This window comes from Varanus komodoensis, unplaced genomic scaffold (genome assembly GCF_004798865.1).
Source record: "Varanus komodoensis strain SLA01 unplaced genomic scaffold, ASM479886v1 scaffold3, whole genome shotgun sequence".
NCBI lineage: Eukaryota > Metazoa > Chordata > Lepidosauria > Squamata > Varanidae > Varanus > Varanus komodoensis.
Window position 1 is genome coordinate 23,318,017 of NW_025335761.1, and position 22,816 is coordinate 23,340,832.

The window sequence follows — 22,816 nt, forward strand, 5'->3', positions numbered from 1 at the left end:
AGAATTCTCTAAACTGAATATCTCTCATCCCTTGCCAACCAAAAGGAGTTAATGCCATCTCCAGGGCAGTTCATGTTTCTCATGGGTAAATCAGTGGGAACGTCTAATGCTACTCTGAAGCTGGTTTTCACCCTGCTATGAGACTAGGCTAATGTGTACAGGGCTGGTCTGTGGTTGTTTTATATTTCCATAAAAGTAGACAGCAGTCATATTATCTCCCCTGGCAATGTATTGTGGAGTCTAAAGCAGGAGTGGGAAGCTATTGTTCTGTTAAGGACCTCACTCCCTCAACAGTAATATGCTAGAAGCTACATACCAGTGGAAATTAAGGCCAAAGACAGCAATTTGCAATGCCACCACTTCTCTCTCTCTCTCTCTCTTTTACACCTCACAAGATGCTGGGGGAAAGTGAGACCACTTTGCTTATCATTTCTAGAGAGCTTTTATAGTAAGGTTGAAGACTCTGGGGTCCCAGGTTGCCCACTACTGCTGTAGGGTTTCAATGTATCCTACTGCTTAGAGTGTTTAAGAGTGCAAACCTATGGCCTCCCAATATCATCTAGGGGACTACAGGATTTTTTGGAATCCCAACTTCAAGGTTGGCTGTAACTCTGAGGACTGAGCCCTGACCCCACCTTCCTTGAAGCCAGTGCAGAAAGAACCATACCACCTGCACCAGCAAGATCACAACTACAGCTCAGAGAGGGGAGTGGAAGAGACTGGGACTGAGACTTATGAGATTCCTATTGGCCCACAAGTCTCCTTTCTTTCCATTCCCTCAGAACTTCACTCAGCCCTGAAAACAGACTTTTAGATAAAATAAATAGCATGAGCCATTTATTCTGTGCATGAGCCATTTATTCTGATGCACATAGAACCCCTAGTTCAGAGGCTATTTGCAGTGAGAGTAGTCACATAACTGCATCCTAACAAATTCTCAGAGAGAATATGCAGGAGTGAAAAATAAGTTTTCAGAATGCCTATGTGTAGGATAAGAAAACTGTTCTAATATTTCATTTTAAATAACATTTTGTTATTCATTCTGACCTTATCTGAGATAGTACTTTGAAGTGTCCCATTTTTCATCAAAGTTACAGTTTTATTTGAAAGATTTGTGCCAACATAATTAAAAAAACCAGAACCAAAGAAAGTTATTTGTCAAATGATGCATAACTTACCTAGATATGGTAATTCCATTAACTAGAAGAAATTTGAACAAGTCTTGTGCTTTTTCTCTATCCCGAGACTTTTCTTTGGCTGTCAAAGTGTCATATGGTACCAATAAAGGATGACTACCTCCACCTATGGTAAGACGAAAGAATTGTTAATATTTATTGCTGAAACAGGAGTTCCAAAAACAGACAGTTCTTCTATATTTTCAGATATCACTCCACTGAATGTTAGGTTTTGCAGAAAACATTTTACTCACCTTTACTCTCTAATTCAATTTTCTTCTTCTTAGCCCAAATATTATGATAGTTTTCTGCCACTATTTCAACCATTCCCTGTATTACATCCATGTAAGAAAAAATAATTTCAAGACAAATGAAGCATGAATAATACAATTTAAAGAATATATATATTACAATTAAATACAAAACATTTAATATTAGTGTTAAGTAGGGAAGGAGTAATTCAATGAGGATATCTACCTAAGAACAGGATTAATCTATCTTGCCTCTCCACTGCTTTGCTGCACTGTGGGAACCAAGGGGAAGGTACCATGACGATGAGGGTGTCCTTTCTTCATTCAGGATATGAGTAGCTGGTGGGGGTGGGTAGATTCTATTCTGGTTGTTGGAGCATGGATTACTTAAAATGCCTCATGGTTATGGTTCCTTTTCTTTTGTGGCTAGAGAGTTGGAAACCTGGTGATGGGCGGAGGACAGCAATTTCATCTGGGACAATAGTGTAGGTTCTAACTGAATATTATGGCTGTCTTTAAGATCATATATAGTGTAGTGAATTATTGGTTGGCTATCACTGCTAGCTGATAGCTAGTTGTTAACCCTAACCCTTGTTAATTAACACATAGGCATGTTTATGCTTATTTAAACAGTTGACATGAATATCTGAACTGTGAATTGTTGACCTGTTAATGTTATATTTCAATTCTAATGTACTCTGGCTACAGTGGTTAGTGATATGTACTATTCTTGAGCTTTTCTACCCAAGGCTGTTAATCTACTGAACATATGTACAGTTTTATAGTAGAATTAAAATCAGAGCTCTACACAAGTTTTTCTTTCCTGTTTTTCTGCTATATAATCTCCAGGTGGTGCTGTGCAATAGCAGAATATTGAAATTTTATGTGTTAGAGCAATGTTCTGTTTTGCATTCATAAATCATTTTCTATTTTTCCTGTTTTATAAGTTGTTTTGAAAGAGAAGTGAAATTGGAGGGTCATGACATCTAAAGAATCTGTACAGAACTGGAAATAAGGAACGATGAGGGCACATTAAATGCTTCTATAGAAAAGCTCAGTATTTTAAGAAAGCAGTCACTTTATTATTGATGCACTACTTTAAGGAAAATGGCTCGTATCCTGAGAAACCATGAGTGAAAGTCTCCCAGTGGTGAAATGGGGAAGAAGGAATATCATCTCTTCCCTCTTCTCCCATGTTTCCTGAAAATCTACTCCAGAGAGTTTGAAGACCATTTGGAACAGCATTTGATATTGTGTTGAGGGATGCTAGGGAAGGGTTATCTGATAAATCCACCTCCTTCTATCTGCCCCTCCTTCACTGGATCAAAGGCCTCCCACAAATGGAAGAAGGTGAATGTCAGATCTAAGCCAAAGTAATCATGTAGTATATAAATAGACCAATTGTAATTAAGTTAAATACAATAAGCATTCTAATGAAAAAACTGATGTTTGGCAACAGTACATCTCTTTACATTTGTATATCAGTTTAATGCAATGCAAGAACCCATTTGAGTCTGCTGCAGGAAATACAGTAATGTGTCTTATGTCAATTTAAAAACAAATACATTTATTGTAGTGTGAGCTTTCTTCCACTAGATCTTATATCTGATGAAATGTTATATGGGACAACCTACCCAGCAATATAGCTGCTAGTTTTTATTGTATCAAAAGACTCTAAGAAGCATAGGCAGCCATGCTGCTTCGTTAGAAAAAAAATCATTACCAACATCTACAGCTTTTTATAATCTAATCTGAACAAACTGTTAAAGGACTAATCATTCTAGGGAAAGCAAAATGGAGAAGAAAAAGAAGACCAAATATGAGATGGACTGGCTCCATAAAGGAAACCACAGACTGCCATTTACATGAGCTGAACAGAGCTGTCATAGATAAGAGATTTTGGAGGGCTTTCATTCATAGGGTTGCCATAAGTCAGAGATGATTTCATGGCATGTAACAATAACAAATTAAATTGCTTCTAGCAAGATTGTTTCTAGAAGGCTTTTGCCAAAAGATTGGCTGGTTAACACAAACTAATATTTGAATTACATAATAATTCAATATTATTATTGAATATTGTGATATGATATGATCATATGACTGGTGAGGGAACCTTCTCATTAGAATACTACATAGTGTTGTGAAAAGCATTTAAGATTCTAAAGTGGGAAATAGAATACTTGGAGGACATCTTAGTAACTAGGGAGAGTCAGAATCTAATATTGTCAAGTATTATAAGGGTGTGAAAGAGAGAAAAGCTGACAGAAACCTGAGAGTAGGAGAGAAATGAGGATCTGTGTGTGACAATTGTAAAGGGAAAGAGTGAGATACCTCAGTTAGAAGTTATTACTATACAGATTTTATTTACCAAGGAAATAAGTTACTGAATATCTTGAAACCAATATGCTTATTGTACAAATAAAGTTTTATATTATTTATTGTCAACTCAGAGTCATAGGCTGTTTGATCAGCAGCATCTCATTCTCAGGACCACATGGTCCAATGAAGGAGCCTTATGGCTTGAGCACAATACCATGGGAGGTTAATTAATGAGATTAGAATTAATTTCTGCTGGCAGTGGTACATACTGAGAAAAAGTGAAGGAGAATCAGGAGAGTTAAAGACAGACCACATCCAAAGAAGGAAAGGAGAAAACTTCATGACATATGAGGCTTCCCTTCAAGACAGTCCAGATCCTTCAAAGGATCCAAAGCAGGGGAAGGTGGTTGCTGACGAGGACCAATTCTTATGAACACATTATACCAGTTCTCCATCAATTGCACTGGCTGCCTGTTCCTGTCTGGGATGAATCAAGGTTTTGATTATGACATATAAAGCACTAAACAGCTTGGGCTCACATGATCTTAGGGAGCTTACTCCATATATTCCTGCTCATTGTTTAGGATCATCAATGGAGGTCCTCTCCCCAGGGAGGCTAAGGGAGAGGTTGCAAAGAGGAGGGCCTTTTCTGTGGTGGCACTCCATAGAAATACTTATGGAGAATACCTTGCAGAATACCTTGCCATCAGAGATTCATCAAGCACCTACTCTATGGAGTTTTAGGTGTCTGACAAAAACTTTCTCTATCACTGTATCCATGGCACTCCTTAAACTATTTATTGAAAGTACTTGATTTTAAATTTTCATTGTATTTATTAATTTTATTAATTTTCATTTTGTTGGTTGCATATATTGTATCTTATTGTGTTTATTATAACTTTTGACTTTATTATTTTATTAATGTTAACATTTTTATTGTAATAGTCACCCAGAGAGCATAATGGATATGGTGGCTTTTATACAAAATAAACAAACAAACAAACATAAGCTGACCTTTAAAGCCCTAAATGGCTAACAGGCTCAAATCAGGATGTAATAATAAATATATTAAAATATAATTAAGGAATAGTAAGTAGAGAAAGCTCCCTCTCTTGTGGTACCCTGACTTTAGAACACCCCTTAACACAGATAGAGTTAGTGCCAGTGTTTGGCACCAGGTAAAAGCTCTTTAATTTCCAGAGTAATTTTATAAAGAAATGTTCAAGACTACATTTTAAGATACAAGTTTGCATCATTTCAGCAGGTTAAAACAGTGTTATGCATCTTGATTGTAATTCACTGCTCAGTATTTTACAAAGCAAAACAAAAAGGCACATCTCCCATCAATCCTAAAGGAAGTACATTAGTAGTTTCCCTCAGAGTTTATTTCAAGCATATGATATGCCAAGCTATAACTTGAAGTAAAAAAGATGAATATGTCAATTTGCAGTACATTTTAACATGCTCTATCTGTGGCAATTTGTATGAGATCAGTTTAACATTTTGCACAATTGTAGACCTCAGGGTGATTTTGGATGCCAGATTTCAGGTTATTAGCTCAACCTGCTCAACCTGCTTATATTTATAAGCAATGGAATTCTGAAGCTTATAATGGCAAAAACTTGTCACAACTTAACCAACTCCCACACTCCTTTAATAAAGATGTTTTATACTGGTGTTATTTGAACTACACATTGCACATGTCCAAAACGTGATGATTCTGAAAAATACTTGCTAAATCTTCAACAAAAGATGTATCCATATGCAAAATAAACCAGAACATTTTGTTATTTAGAATAAATGTAAATACAAAGGCTCCTTCTCATAACCTTCATATCCTCATATCCTTCTCTCCTTCTTATATCCTGCTTTTCCTTTTTTAAAGAACTCAAAGCGGCCTACATCACTCTCTTCCTCCTGCTCCCTATCTTATCCCCACAATAACAACCCTGTGTGGTAGGCTGGGCTCAGAGTCTGTGACTGGCCCAAAGTCACCCAGTTAGTTCTTTGGCTGAGCAGGAACTAGAGTCCAGATTGCCTCAGTCCCAGATCTATATTCTTAACCACTACACCACACTGGAACACTGAAGTTATTCCAGTGATGAAGAAACCATGGCAGCATGAGAAGGCAGGGGACACATGAGGGGAGTTCATATGGTGAATGATCACTATACTGCATAGTCGTAGATCCTGGAGTAATAATATGGAGAGAAACCACAGAATGGGTTGCTTCCAGCATGGGTTGACCCATGGCTTCCCATATTACATTGGCAATACAGGAAAGGCTGTAACTTATAGTTCTCACACACCATGCCCATAATAGGAGGTCACTCTTTTGTTTGCTATGACTGATTTTACTTAAAATTGAGTGATTGCTGATTGTCACATTTCTTTGAATGTTTTCATACAAACCTGGAGGTCCCTGGAGAGTACAACATTGGAAAGATCTAGAGGTGCTGGGTTATATCCATTTCCCTATTCGGAAGGAAAGAGAAGAATTATTGGCTGTTTTACACATTTAGATGATACATACAATGTTCTATTTTGATTAAAGATACTTTTGGCATGCAAAAGGCTGAAACTTAAATTGTATTCCATTATAAACACATTAGAAATTACATATTAATCAAGATTCTCCTACTCCTATCTTTATAATTTTAGACAATGGAAGGAGCTGACACACATTTAATAATGCTAATTAAATGAAATACTGGGGTCAGGATCCAGAGTGTGAACAACTGCACAAACGATGGTATTGTACCTTCAGTGTTACTGTAGGTGCTTCAGTAAAATGCAAGATCGTAAGACTATACTGTTGGAGCTTCTTCAAAGGCAATGATAGTTAACGTTTTCTAAGTAAGCAGTTCTGAAACCAAGTAATTATTAAAAAGCTAAATGTGCTTTAAAAGGCACATTTTCCTCCAACATATGCTCATCTATCCAGATTCTCAAACCATTGTTCTTTTCCTTTGAAAATTGGACTTGTAAAGAACTAATTCCACATTGGATTCAATATTTTTCTTAATGTTTAGATTTCAGCATCAGTCCCATGATTGAATGCAGTAGAACACTGAATGGATAGAGGAGCAAGAATTGTTGTTACAGTTTTCAGGGAAAAAATACTTTAAAGTTACCCTAGCAACAGCAGAGATTCAAAATGGTATTCATTGGCTGACAGAATTACATCAATGTTCTGTTTCTTCAGCTTAACTGAGAAAATCTGCAACTACTCTATTAAGATTTCACTCACTTTCCTGCCTGTGGTTCTCTTAGACAGTTGTACTGTCAACGGTAAAACCATAACATGTAGTCAAGCTTGCCAGCTGCTTTTAGGGAGATAAACTGTGCTGTACCTGTCTTTTCTCATAAATCAACTCTGAGATTTTGTACACAACAAGAATCTTGCTTTGACACAGCAGGATTTACAAGGATGAGAATGCTGGAGTCCTTATTTTGGTGGGAGAATAGGAAGCCAAGACCAATAAATATGAAGCTCTAATTCTGGCTGGCTGAATTAATAGTCTCTACAAGGGCCACATCTAGTTCTTTATCTCCTGTAATTACATGCTTTACAGGCATTTTCAAGTGTTTCTACATGTTGGTATCTTCCCATTTTCATTTGTAATTGAGTCCATCCATGCTGCACAGAAAGCCACTCCACAGCATCCTCCATCTTGAGTATGAAATATTGCAGTATGTTACAGAGTAGCTTGGCCATAGCACCATTCCATGCACATGCACCCTGAGTTTATATTTTATTAACATTAGTAATAAAGAATCTTGATGAGAGAATCAGTTTTGGTCTGAGAAAGGCACTAAGAGGATGAGCCTTGAAGGCTGCCAGGAATAAGACAACTTATAAGACAATAAGACTACTCCATGGTAGTAGTGGAAGTAGTACTTAGTCGTTAAAGGGCACTTTCTACTGATTAAATTTAAAAAATGATTGCCTGCTTGCAATTCTGGATATTTGGAAATGCCTAACTAGCAAGTCATTATCCCAGCCAGTCAATCCATGAAGGTACTTCAAAACTCACCAGTCCATAACCTTTGTAGGAGACACAAGTGATTCCTGAAATATACCCAGCCCAAGATAGATCAGCTGGTTTCAAGTACAATATGGACACCCCTCATGAGGACTTTTGTTCTGTATGCCTCTCCCTGTCTCCTGGTAGCATGTTTTTTGTAATGCTCAATCATCTAGCTTTATTTTTTTATTATTATTATTTATTTATTAAAACATTTTTATGCTGCCCCATTCGCCGAAGCCTCGGGGCGGCTTACAACAATAAGTTAGGTCATCATAAGTAAAAATTAAAATATATACATTAAAATAAAATCCAACTATACAATATAAAATAAGCCGCCCTGGCCTAGTTTTAACTCAGTCAGGAAGGCACAAACCTCTTTGAGGTATCCTTTCTCTCTACACATTCAAAATATCAATCCTTGTGTTCTACCCCATCCTGGGTCCAGCCCCAGAACCACAGATTTTTTTTTATACACTTTGTTTGGAAGTCCATAACTGCCCTTGAATTCGTGCACTGCAACAAAGGATAAGCAAACTAGGCAAGTGGAATGTCGACAATGGGAAAGTCAAACCAACAATCACTAAGGTAAATAGAAGATGGGGAAGAAAGCTGTTAAAAAGTGAGGCAGGAGGAAAGGGGAAGATATCACTATTTTTACTAATTTGAAATTGAAAGAAAGTTTGAGAATGGATGTGTTTGTCTGAACCCTTTAATTCTGTACTCTTATCTGTATTTAAATGAACCTGGAGGCCCAGTTACCACACAGCCAGTGCTGGGGCTCAGTTCAGTCAGGCTTGTCATTACAACAGCTGCAAGACCAGCCTGGAGCTCTGGAAAGTGGCAATAAAAAACTATCATGTGCCTACAGAAGACATCTTGTTCATCCCTATTAATAATTCAAGATGAGTCCTTCCTGGGGGAAGGGCTAGATGGCATTCATATTGGATCTGAATAGCTAGGCAAGCAATGGATGACAGGACTCTAGAAAGTGTTGGCCTGAAATATAAACTCTCAGCAATCTCAGATACTATTCTCTGCAATTGTTGGGGGGAACTCACTGAAGAAAGAATTGTTATTTTCACTTCTTGTGGCAACTGACAAGCCAGTTGAAGCACTGAGAATGGGGAATGCATTTAGCGGATCCAAGTTTCTTCAGACTTTGACAAGCTAACTGCCTGCATGGTGGAAGAAAGGAAGCTTGGTAGGCCCAAACAACTGCTGACACTCTTGTGAAGTGTGTGTGTTTGTGTGTGGTGGTGGGAGCTTGATGAACTCAAGTGTTCATCACTAACATGCCATACTTTGAACATTGAAAAGGGAAGTATATGTCCATGGGATCATGACTGGACTCTATGTATCCTAATGTGAGTTATCCATGTGTAACATGGTGGGGTTGGGTCCCGCTGATACAGTGACTATGTCCATAAAAAAGGCAGTAAAGGGGAGGAGAGCAAACTTTCAGAGTAGGAACACCAGAGCAGGAAAATTCTCATTAAAAGGCAAAACAGATGAAGACAGCAGCCACAAGTGGGATGTGAAGCTGATGAGACATTAACTTAGGGTAGTATAGCCCTTCCCCACTCCCTCAACCACATGCAACCTCCCCCACTTCCCCAACTGAAGGACAGACCCAAGTTTCCCCCGGATGTGCCCATGCATGGATTTAGGAAGGAGGCAGTTCTGTGACCCTGAAAGACAAGACTATGTCAGCATCTGATTACATTCCTGTAAAATGTGATAAAAAGGGAAGTTGTTTTTCCTTGGGGCTCCACTTTGCCTACTTTGTGCACAGAGACCTTTTTCTGCAGAGTAAAGCTTTTTGCATCTCACACCCCTGGAGTGTTTGATTGGTTATTGTGCATGCCAGGACTGAATCCCACTTTTGTGGACAATTCTGACACTCAATGTGCCTTTTTGCATATAGGAGCTCTCAAAAAACGCTTTGTGAATATTCAACAGACACTTATTTTAAGATCTTTCATGGAGGTCTCTGAGAGCCACCACCCAAAGTGAGGGGGGGTGATGGTTAGGAGGAGGGCTTTATCTTTAGTTGCACACCACGTATGGAATGCTTCCCAGGGAGGTTTGCCTGGTGCTGCTGCTGCTGCTTTCTTTTTGGCACCAGGAAAAGAAGAGGGTTTTGTTTTTTAATTTTCCAGGTGCTGTGGTGGCTAACATGGATTTTAACAGTGGTTTTATCTTTTCTCTACCATTAACTGCCAGTTTTTGTACTGTTTTAAATTGTTGTTAACTGCAATATTATTTTCTAGTATTGATATATCGTTGGTTTTATTGTATTTTATTGTAAACTGCCTAAGAGCTCCTGGCCTATGGGGTGGTATACAAATAAATAATAAATAACTTTATTAGGGGACTTGAGAAGCAGCAGGTGGTGGTGGTGGTGTGCTGACCCATATGACTTCTCTATGCATTATTGGGAAGGAGGTCACATATAGCTAATGTCTATGTTCAATTTGATCAACATGTTTAAGTCAACTGAATTAATTTGTACTTAGCAGTCTAATATGCATATTAGGCTATTGCCTGGATTGCATACTTCTCCAAATTTTGTCTTGCAGATTGCAACTCAAAAGTTGCATCCAAAGATACATATATTAGGGAAAAGCTATGTACAAAAATGAAAACAATAGCAGAAGTTGCATCATAAAAATAATATATTAGGTTCAAATAGGTTCAAAGATTGAGTGTGAATTTCTCTATATATTTAAACAATTGCAAACTGTAGTGGCTGAGTACATGCAAAACTGACATGACATGGAAATAGACTAATGTGCCCATTGCTAGTTGTAGCTCTCCTCAAATTGCTTTCTCAAAATATTCTGAGACAAATTCATCAATGAAAAAGTATACTAGCATTTGGTCAGAGAGTAAAAGCATCTCCTGCACATTGCCCTGACACAGCATACGCCCTCTGCTGAAGGCAGGTAAGTTACTAGGTTGTAAGAATGAAACAAAACTTTCAGTCATTGATATATTCTGCTTCCTACTGTACAGGGGTCACTGCTCACAGTGCAGCACTACATAGGCCCACTAATGACATCCTTAGAAATAACTTTCTGTTAATGATTGTTATTGCACTGTAAAATACTGTAAAACACTCCCCACATGACTATACATAACATTAAAAGGTTACTGCAAATTTAGTGAGTCTAGGACTGTTCTAGCTAGGGAGTTCCAGAAAAACATCTACTTCTGTTTCATTGACTATGCCAAAGCCTTTGATTGTGTGGATCACAACAAACTGTGGCAAGTTCTTAAAGAGATGGGAGTACCAGACCATCTGATTTGTCTCTTGAGAAACCTATAAGCGGGTCAAGAAATAACAGTGAGAACTGGACACAGAAACACTGATTGGTTCAAAACTGAGAAAGTTCGGCAAGGCTGTATACTGTCGCCCTGCCTATTTAACTTATACTCAGAGCACATCATGAGAAAGGCAGGGCTAGATGAATCACCAGTTGGAATTAAGATTGCTGGGACAAATATCAACAATCTCAGATATGCAGATGATACCACTCAAATGGCAGAAAGTGAAGAGGAACTAAAGAGCCTCTTGATGTGGGTGAAGGAGGAGAGCGCAAAACTTGGCTTGAAACTCAACATTAAGAAAACTAAGATCATGGCATCCAGTCCTCTCACTTCCTGGCAAATAGATGGGGAAGAAATGGAGATAGTGACAAATTTTATTTTCCTGGGCTCCAAGATCACCGCAGATGGGGACTGCAGCCAAGAAATTAAAAGACGCTTGCTCCTGGGGAGGGCAGCTATGGCAAATCTAGACAGCACACTAAAAAGCAGAGACATCACCCTGCCAGCAAAAATGCATATAGTCAAGGACAGGAAGGTCTGGAGGAATGTTGTCCATGGGGTAGTGATGGGTCAGACAGGACTTCGCGACTAACAACAACAACATGAAAACTTCAACTCACCACCTCCTTCAAGCTCACTCCAACCCCACTGCCTTGGATTTCTTTGGATGTTATGAACTATGATGAAGATATATTTTATAAAAATCATAAGACTGGCTCACAGTGCCAGAATTCTGCCTTCACCCCACCCCAAGTTTCAAGAATGGCCCTACAAATAAAGCAGAATACAATATTAAGATTACTATTAAAGAAGGAGATGTCTTTTTAAACCGAGTTCTGCCTTACTTGGCTTGACTGTGAAATGCTGCGAAGCTTTTCATTTTCACGTTGTTGTACAACTGATTCTCCTTCTTTGGTCCTCTCTAGACTCCATCCCATCACTAACATGGTTTTAAGAGATTCTCTGGCAGGCCATCGATAGATTTCCTTTTCCTTAAAAAAAAAATCACATGAAATTTGTAATGTTTCACCTAGAAATATTCTAAAGAGAAAAAATTGTCCATAATGCCAAATATTCTGAAGTATTTGTTAATAAGTGCAGATCAGTAGCCAACGCCCCCTTCCTGTACATGATGACTAAATAGGTACTCTTGAACAAGATGGGTTTTCTGGTTACATTTCAATTAGGCTTCAGGTTTGGTTTTAGAATGGAAACTGCCTTTGTCACCCAGTCAGATGACCTTTACTAGGAGAAGGAGAGGTGAGTTCAACTGTCTTGGTTCTCTTGCATCTCTCATCAGCTTTTGATTCTGTTAACCATGGTGCACTTCTGGATAGGTTATCTCAGTTGGAAGCTGGAGCCATTGCATTGCAGTGGCTATTCAGCTACATGGATGGTTGATTCTAGAAGGTGGTGTGGGTGGATTATTGCTCTGGGTTTCGGCAGCTGTGGGATGATGTGTCATCCTAGCTCTAATGCTCTTTTTATCAGATCCTACTGAGGCTTTGGTTGTTCTGAATCCATGCCTAGGCATGGTAATAGACTGGATGAATTCTAATAAACTTAGACTCTGTTCAGGCAAGATGGACGTTCTGTTAAGTGTGTGGCTTTCCTGCCTGAATGATATTCAACTTATTCTGCAGGTAGTTACACTCCTCTTAAATGACAATACTTGTGGTTTCAGGATGTTTCTGAATCCTGCAGTCACAAGAGACATAGGTGGACATGGTGGTTCAAAGCACCTTTTATCAGCTTGGGTTGATATATCAGTGGTGTCCTCATCTGAACAGAGCTAGTCTAGCTATCCATACTCTGCTAATCTCTCATCTGAATTATTACAGTGCATTATACGTATTTGAAAATAGTCCAAAACTTCAGCCAGTCCAAAAAGGACAGCAAGATGGCAGTGGGCACTGGCTAATGTGATCATATCTGTTTATATTTTCCCATCTGCAGTGGCTGCCAGTCCCTGTCCAGGCTCAATTCAAAGTGTTGGTATAAATATTCAAAGCTCTAAATGACTTGGAACCAGTTAACCTGAAATTTTGTCTCCTCCCAAATATATCTGCCTGAACCCTAAGGTTGTCTTTAGCAGTCCTTTTCCAGGTAAAAAGGTAAAGGTTTCCCCTTGACATTAAAGTCCAGTCATGTCTGACTCTCGGGGGCAGTGCTCATCTCTGTTTCCTAGCTGAGGGAGCCAGCGTTTGTCCGCAGACAGTTTCTGTGGTCATGTGGCCAGCATGACTAAACACCGAAGTGCACAGAACACTGTTACCTTCCCACAGAAGTGGTACCTCTTTATCTATCTGCATTTGCATACTTTCAAACTGCAAGGTTGGCAGGAGCTGAAACCAAGCAACGGGAACTCGCCCCATTCTGCAGATTCGAACCGGTGACCTTTCGATCAACCAGCCCAGCACCACAGCAGTTTAAACCACTGTGCCACCTACATCCCCCTTTTCCAGGAGCCCCCACCAAATAATGTGAAGTGAACACTATTTTGTTATTGTAAATATGCCATTAGAACTCAATTTGGAATTATAAAAATTAGAGTTAAATATATATTTCACCACAATTTGAAAAAAGCAGGTTGCTTACCTGTAACTGATGTTCTTCGAGTGGCCATCTGTGCAGTCACACATATGGGTATTGCGTCTGCGCAGTGCCTTTGGCCGGAAGATTGATAGCTAACGGTTTGGCGGGAAAACTCCGCTCCCCTCCCTCCTAACAGTATATATGGAGCGGAGTGTCCGCCATTTTCCAGTTTTTGACAGACCAGACGTTTGCTCTCTAAAGAATAAATTGTAACTAAGTAAAAATTTTTTTTGTCGATATCGACGGCAGGAAAGAAAAATATTGTGTAGGTACTGAGGACAAGAATATCATGGTACCAAAACAACACCACCCAGTGACACCGAGCGGGGCCGGTGGGTGGGTTGTGTGACTGCACAGATGACCACTCGAAGAACATCAGTTACAGGTAAGCAACCTGCTTTTCTTCGTTGTGGCCTCTGTGCATCACACATATGGGTAGATTAGCAAGCTTACCCTGACTGGAGGAGGGAGATGTCATCAACAAAGAATAGTTGAAAGAACGGCTCTGCCAAACGAACAGTCCTGTCTAGCATGGACATCCAGTCGATAACACCTAGCCAATGTACATGGAGTGGCCCAGGTGGCAGCTCTACAGACAGCATCAGTAGGAACTCTTGACGCAAAGGTTGAAGAAGCAGCTACAGCTCTAGTAGAATGACCCCTTGGAATTGTGGGTAAGTCTATCTTAGCCAACTGATGGGAGAGAATAATGGTGTGGACTATCCACTTGGAATTTTTTATAAATTGATTTGAATATGATTATAGAATGTTAAAAAGATATGTTATAGGGGGCTGACCCAGTACGTCCAATGTATTTGATGATTGATGTTTTTTAGTTTTTAGTTTAAAATATTAATAAAAATCTTTATTAAAAAAAAAGAGAGAGTGTGTAAGGATCTCTCAATCAGATTCGAAGGAAATGGAGAAAAGGCAGGTAAGACAATCTCTTGGTCCATGTGAAAGGAGGTAGCCACTTTTGGAAGAAAGGACGGATCCATTCGCAGAACTACTTTCTCCCCATGGAAGTTCAAATACGGAGGGTCTGCCCTGAGGGCACAGAACTCACTAGCTCTCCAGGCTGACGTAACTGCTACAAGGAATGCAGTTTTCCAAGAAACAAGGCGTAAATCGATTGTTGCCAAGGGTTCGAAAGGAGGTCTTGTTAGCGCTTGTAGTACCACTGAAAGACTCCAAGTAGGCATAAGTGGTCTGACCATCAGATGAAGGTTATGGGAATATGAAAATAGGCATCCCTCAAGTCCAATGAGGCGAACCAGTCCTCTCTCCTCAGCAAAGGCAAAATATTTTGAAGTGTGGTCATCCGAAATTTCTTTGGTGTTATAAATTTGTTAATAGCTCTTAGGTCCAATATTGGCCGGAGACCTCCATCCCGTTTCGGGACCGTAAAGTATCTAGAATAGAATCCGTGGAGTCCTTCTGTTAGAGATAAGCGACGAATGGCTCCTTTAGAAAGGAGCTGATGAACTTCGTTTAACAACACCGGTTGCTGTCTATGGCATTGTTGGCAGTGCTGTGGCTGTTGTTGGGGCGGATATTGTTGACGATATTGTGGACGGGTCCACGACCATTTACGTCGAGGCTGAGGTTGCAACTCCATACGCCAGGCCGTCATCCTCGACTTGTGAATTTTCTTCAACTTGTGGTCGGTCTTTGCGCTGAAGAGACTGGACCCATCAAAGGGCATCTCCTCGATCCTCCTCTTCATCTCCTCCGGGAAGCTGCAATTACGCAACCAAGCATGCCTCTGGAGGGAGATGGCACTGACAAGAGCCCTCGAATCCGTGTCCACATGATGTCTGGCTGTGGATAGCTATTGCATCGTGACCTGCATGGCCTCCTTTACAAAAACCCACACCAGGTCGCCCTGGTTGTCTGGGAGAATGGCAATGATATTCTCCAGGCACTGCATTATAAAATATTGATAACGCGACAATTTCGCCTCATAGTTTGATAGTTGCAAGCCAAGTCCAGAGGCCGCATAGACTCGGCACACAAGGGAGTCGATCTTCCTCCCCTCCTTGTCATGGGGCACGGTGTGACCCCGTGCATCCCGGCCCTGAGAAGACTCCACCACGACTGAGTTCGGTTTAGGGTGACAAAGGAGGAACGGAATGTCCCCCTCCCAAACCCAGTACATGGTTTCATCTCTCCTTGAAGTCGGTTGGGGGTGAGCCGGGATGTCCCATGGCTGAGTCATCGCTTGGCGCAGAGTTGTGATGAGCAGCAAAGCAATGGAGGTCGATTGTTCGCCCCATACCACATCATAGAAGCGATCAGTGCAGGGACTGGGCTGTTGGTGGGCCTCAATTTCCAGTGACCTAACCAGCCTGGACATCAGATCTGCAAAAGAGATGTGCGGCTCTTCTGGTGATGTGGGGCCTTGTGAAGTGACTGCAGCATCGGGTGAAGTCAAATCGACCTCGGACTCATCCGAGTCCACCCAATATGGAGCTGGGAGGCTGGAGGAGAAATCTCCTGGCGACACTGATCTACCGCTCCCCCTAGACGGTGCCCACGGGGTGTCTCTCGGGGCTGTAGAATGGACACGATCCCGAGCAGCTGGTGGAGAAAATCTATCTCTAGCAGCAGGGTAGTAGCCGACGGATTGGTAGTCACCCCATCTTGGAGCAGAAGAATACCGGGAGTGGTACCAGTCATCGGATTGGACATCGGAAGATCGACTTCTACGACTTCTTGGGGGAGACATTCCAGTCTCGGTATTGAGCCGAACAGGAGGGACAAGTGTCAGAGACCTAGCCCTTGGCGGAGAATCTTGTATTTTGCCGTTGGAGATCGAACCATGAGGTGGATCCTGGTGAAGTTCAGATCCCATATGGCACAGAGAGCCAGGAGGAGTAACCCTCATAGCCGCCTGAATGGTCGACCGCAGTTGGGACCGAGGAAGTCGCCAAACCTGAGTGTCGATGTTTAGAGTGCTCGGGTTTCTTTGGTTTCTTAACTGGCTTTTCGGCCTTATCTCTTTTGGCCTTCTTATGCACAGACGGCTTTTCAGGGCCGTTGTGTTTCCTCTTTTCCCGCTGTTTCTTTGGTGGGGAAACAGGCTGATCGCCCATGATGGGAGCACCTTCGTCTGAAGGGTGTGAGGGCGGAGCAGTAGAGGAAGAGGCTGGACGTTGCAGCAGATCAGTTGAAGTCAGACGGCGGTCAGGTGCAGCCGAAGTTGTAGCAGGCTTAGCCACCAGTCGGTTCGATGGTAGGAGAGCCTGGTCCCACAGGAGTTTACGCAGGCGGTTCTCCCTATTCTTCCTCACCTGCTTAGAGAAGGCCAGGCAGTGGCCGCATTTGTCTGTCCTGTGGCTTTCCCCTAAACAGAGGCAGCACAGGTCGTGCGGGTCCGCAGCAGGCATCTTACAGCCGCACTCTCCACACTTGTGGAATGCCGCTCGTTGCGCCATCACAGAAGTAGAAAAAAGAAGATAGTATAGAGGGAGCAGATAATATATATATATATTATAGGAACAAGAAGAAGAGGAAATAAAGAGACTAACTGGAACACTAAAGAGTAATATGAACGAGGGAATACTAACTTGGAAGAGAGAAAGAGAACTCAACAAAGCGAAAGGGAACGAGTAATGATCTAAGCGAGAGCGAAGCGGCACGAGGAACAACGAATGGCGGTCGCAAAGAGTGGAAAATGGCGGACACTCCGCTCCATATATACTGTTAGCGGGGAGGGGAGCGGAGTTTTTCTGCCAAACCGTTAGCTATCAATCTTCTGGTCAAAGGCACTGCGCAGGCACAAAATCCATATGTGTGATGCACAGATGCCACGACAAAGAACTTGTTATGTATTTTACAATATTGTGGCATTTTGTTTTGAGCCCTAAAAGACTGATGTGTCCATAATATTGCCATAAATCATGGTTCTGTTCTGGTGAGGAACAATTCATACAGAGTACCCAGAAAAAATATTTCACAGCAGGCATCAGATTTGAGAGGGCCTTGGGAAGGGTGACCTGAAGGGCACTTCTCAGCAGATTTCCTCTAACAGGACTTTAGTGGTTGGTGATCCCATCCTGGCACGGGGTTCAAGGATTGGCACTAACTGGAGAAGCACTAAGCAGTTTGACTCCTACCACGAACTTATTCCCTTTAATGTCTCCCAGCACTAAGATGTCATGCAGAAATCAGAGTCCATCTCAGGGCATTGGGGTGGTGGAGACAGTGGCCACAGGCCAGTTTCTTCTATCAGTGCCAGGCTGTCAAAATGATTTAAATACACACATGCACTTTATGTCCCAAATCCCAGCACTGGTCCCACCATACTGGGTCTGAGGTTGACCTGTGGGGGATCAGATATGCATGAGCAGATCTTGGATGGATCTAGAAATAAACAGATAAAGCAATAGGCTACAAATCTCCGATTAACCTAAGCCTCCATGTTGCCCTACCCACCATCTACTACTCTCCAAACATCTATAAGTTCTAAGGAAAACATTACAGCATTTTATTTCTTATGAATGAGAGAACACAGGAAACATAGGATCTTAATTTATCTTTGCAATTATTTTACACATTATATTGCAATTGCAACTTAGCATAAAGATTTTTTTAATGAACAACTAATTGCTTTGGCTGCTAAGAGGAAATAAATAATTAAACAGCCCAGGGACAGGGAACAGAAAATGCCTAATTAAAGGCCTGATTCCCTAAAGGAGTAGTAGTGAAGAGGAATCAACCAGATTCACTAGGAAAACCAAAGCTATTTGAATTAACCCCAAGGTCCAGTCAAGAGACCTTAGTTTAGATTCCAAGTTACCCAGGAAGAAATAAAACCACATGTGACACAGATATGAATTCTTTGACCGGAAATATACTGAGATAATATTGATTGGGCCACATGTTCTATAATACTGGCTTCAGAGATTGTTGAACTGGATTATGATTCAGAAAAAGGTGGGGGGGGGGCAGAATCTAGTTGAAATGTCAAGATCAGTATATCCAGAGATAAACTAGTCAATCACTGAGAATCAGGCAGTATCAAATTCAGTGGGAAAGTTGAGTGAGTACATCAATATCAAAGGAAGCAGACCTGATATCATTAATCAATTGATACAGCAACAGATTAAGAGGGCGGATCAACTAAGAAGTGTCAGACATTCCAAGTGATTGAACCGTATATAGAAATGATCCACCCTGAAGGTGAGATTAGCTCTTCTTAGCTTGAGAATGAAGAGAATCATTTAATTTGGAATCAACTTCATATCATTAAGCCAAAGGCAAGCATTCTAACTTTTTTATTTTTTTATTTTTGCTACTGCTTTCTTCAACACTTACCTTTTGTATTACAAAGCTAACCTAGTTGGTCAGTTCCAACATAATACAGACTTGTAGTTGGAAAGCCATTGTAAGGAGGGGAAGAAGACCAGACTGGACAATGGATGCAGATTAACAATAAGCAAGGCAACACTTAAAAACACGCCCCTTAAATCTCAGGACTTCCAGGCACAATGGATATCACTCAGGGTTGCTGAGCTGCCTGGGCAGTTGTGTACTCCTAGTTCCAAGCAGAAATCCAATTCTATGTAGCTATAATATGGATTTTATAGATGCCTTTCTGCTTCTGAGAAAGGCAAACTGCTGTTGACTGGAGTGGGGGACAGGAGGAGGAAGGTGAAAATAACTCAGCTGTCCTAGTTAATCCTTATTTAAGGTATGTGACATGCATGATGAGCAGTTCACATGGTAAATAGGTACCTGTTTATCTATTGAGGCTTTTAGCAGATACAAGGTTTCTCACAAGAGTACAGACATGAATGCTAGACAAATGCTTTTAATTTAGAGAACTATACTGGACACAGTGCATGCTTCCTCTTTATTGCAAAGTCTTCCAGTCATTTTCAATAAACCATTTTAAAACACACCAAAGAGAGAGACCTTTTTTTGACTGAAACAACTATTTAAAGGAGAATGGTCAAGAGAAGATCTGCTTTAAAATGCAGGAAAGCAATGCAAAATAGGGAAGGTGAATGAGAAATGTTCAAAATCCCCAGATTTTCCAAATATCATTCTACAGCCCATCCCAGCAGATTGTTGCTCTGTGCAGATACTATGTGAATCAAGTAGCAGCTGAGCATGATTTTGCGCAAATTGCCTCAAATTTCCTAATTTGGACAACTCTTCACCTTAGACTAAAATGCAGCAGTTTACATGGAAATTGGCTGAAACTGAACTGGAAAAGGTGCACAAAGCCAGCAATTTGTGAATATTTTTAGACATCCTATGCTTGCACTGGACAGGAAGTTACTATAATTCCATCTAAAGTTAAAAAGGAGTCAACTATGGAATGCGCTCCCTAGAGAGGTCCGCCTGGCACCGTCATTATATGTTTTTTGGCACCAGGTCAAGACCTTTTTATTCGGCCAATACTTTAACACATAATTTTAATTGTGATATGACTTATTTATATTTTAAATGATGCGCAGTGTGGAATAGTTAATTAATTTTATTCTGAAATAATATAAGCTGTCCAGAGATGACAGTAATGGATGGCACACAATTTTTTTAAATAAATAAATAAAATAATCAGGCCTTTAAAAACACAGGAAGACAAGAGAAAAAACACTAGCGCAAACAATTTAGCAGTGGCATTGCCTATATTTTCTGTCATCTTCAAATGAATGAATTATATTATATTCTATCAATGAATTGCTGTTGATAAGGGTAATGAATGAGAATAGCCTATTAAAAGCCCACAGTAACATGTTGCTGTTGTTGCATGCCACCAAGTCATCTTCAATTTAATCATCTCCAAATTCAGTGTCTTCATTAAAGTTGCAAAATAATTCTACAATAATGATTTTTGTTTTCTAGCTGACAGGAAATAAATGGGGTAGGGTCTAGATATCAAGTATCAGCTGGAAGAGCTTGCAGAAACCAGGTTCTTGATAACCTGAAGCACCATTATGAAATCATATTTAATTAAACAAGTCTAAGGGTACCAGACCACAAAAATCAAAGGCATCTCTCACTCAAGCATAACAGTGTTATATGTTCTCTGCCCCCAAAATCATGTCTGTACAATGATATGTATATATTTTTTCTCAAGGATGACAATGCTACACAGAGATGATTGTAAAGTAACTAGAATATTATTGTATCAGCTATCAGAGATCAGTTATCTTTAACTTCTTTTCATCTTTCTGAGAATGTGTCATTCTTGCAGTAAGAAAACAGCACGGATATGCCTTAAAGATGTTAATTAAGGTCACAGTTCAGCTCAGAAGCATGAGTATGCACACTATAAATACCCCTGTGTAATGGATCACTAAGTAAATACATTTAGATATTTTCTGGGATGTCTGTTGGACCAACCAACATGAGATTCTACCCCACCCCTGCACCAAAAATAAAAGAGGCTAACTGGAGACTCTGTGCTCATTTTTGCTAGCAAAACTAAGTAGAATTTATATTACTTCTTCTCACTTTTTAATTCCAGGCTCCAACATCAATATTAATGTATTGACAACAACTTCACACACAACTTGTTATTTCATTGAAGAGAATATTTAATTTCATTACCTTTTCTGGCAATGTTTTAAAAGGTCTTATTAAAGGATGTGTCTTCATATTGTCATCAAGTGAAGCAGCATACCTCCATCCACCATTACTCTGAAAGCAGACACATAATTCACACAATGCATAATTAGCCTATGGAACTAATTGCTTGGGATTGCTATGATGGATGTTTGAAAAGCAAATGGTCTACGTGAGTCAGTTTATAAAATTACAAGAAACAAGAATTAAAGCGCCATGTTCAGAAACAGATAGGACATTGCCAGATTAAAAGTTGTCAAGAATTAACTAGAGGCCCTCTGCATCATGTGTTGGTCTAAATACTACAACTACAGGTAAATCAAGCAGGTAGCTTGTTTCAGGAGAAAGAAATGGAAGATGATGGTGACAATGCATTTATATTCCAACTTTCTTCCTCTTGCAAAGAACCCAAGGCAGCTTAAACAGTCCACCTCTACTCCATTTTACCCTCACAATACCACTGTGAGATAAGTTAGGCTAAGAGTAAGTGACTGGCACAAAGTCGCTCAGTAAGCTTCATGGCCAATTGAGGGCCAGAACCCAGATGTCCCAAGGCCCCAGTTCAACTTTAACCACCACACCCCCCTGGCTATCTAGATAAAATGAAGAAACAGGACCACAGCACATATGAAAGTGACAAAAAAATCTTTCCTGAGTTGGATGATAGTCTCATGCCAATTGGAAGTACTTGTGTATGCAGCTGCATAGGCTAAATTGAGTCCCATAACCTCAACAGTGCTTCCTAAAGTTGGGGAGATCAAGTCAACTTCAACCCTATAGCCCTATGCCGGTGTTCATAATATGTATGGGAGGAAGGAGGGGCACACTTGTTGGCCATGCCTCTTCCTTTCATGTTCCCATCTACACATTGAGCAGAAGTTTTGAAATGTGGAGCTTACTCAACACGTGCAGTCATACAGTGTAATTAAGAATCCTGGTCATGAAGGACTCTAAAACATGAGGGCAGCATACATATACAAAGCAAGCTCTCCACTTCAGATCTTCCTCCCTCATTGTGTGGAAGACAGTAGGGACAGGTGATGTGAGTTTGACAGTATTGATGGATAGCCAAGAAGCTAGGCAGGGTCCAGGAGCACTTCAGCAACTCAGAGGACCTTCATTACCAAGGCAGCTTCTTGGGGGAAGAGACAGTTTTTATATAGCTCTTCCCCCAGGGTTCCCAGGTGGTGCTCATGAGAGCCTTTGCAGCTACAGTAGCTTGGGGCAGTAATCCTGCAACTACCAGGGCTGCTGTGCTATTCCTTGGGCAGCAGAGGGAGCCCAGAAGTTGTCTTGGGTCTTGGCATGGGCATGAGAGCAACCTGGAACTGAAAGGAGAGGTCAATCAACATTGCCGCCCTGCTGGCTGGAAAGTAGGCTCTTGTCATCAACACACTGAGTCTTGCCCTTGACTGAGAAGGAGAGAGGACAGAATTTGAGCTGTTAATACAAAGTCTAAGCATCTCTAGAAGGTCACAAGTAACCCAGATTGAGAAACCATAAACAGAAACCATAACAGACTTCAGATGGAGGAATG

At 40.6% G+C, this 22,816-nt stretch overlaps 1 protein-coding gene across 1 annotated transcript in view; it reads right to left on the minus strand.

The window, feature by feature from the left end:
• Positions 1-22,816, minus strand: part of RYR3 (ryanodine receptor 3) — a 397,078-nt gene that overhangs the window by 177,381 nt on the left and 196,881 nt on the right. The window contains exons 54-58 of the mRNA XM_044436195.1: positions 21,265-21,354; positions 11,952-12,098; positions 6,158-6,220; positions 1,430-1,505; positions 1,179-1,302 (exon numbers count right to left, since the gene is read on the minus strand). Coding sequence (XP_044292130.1) covers positions 1,179-1,302; positions 1,430-1,505; positions 6,158-6,220; positions 11,952-12,098; positions 21,265-21,354 — 500 coding nt within the window. The remainder of the gene's footprint in view (positions 1-1,178; positions 1,303-1,429; positions 1,506-6,157; positions 6,221-11,951; positions 12,099-21,264; positions 21,355-22,816) is intronic.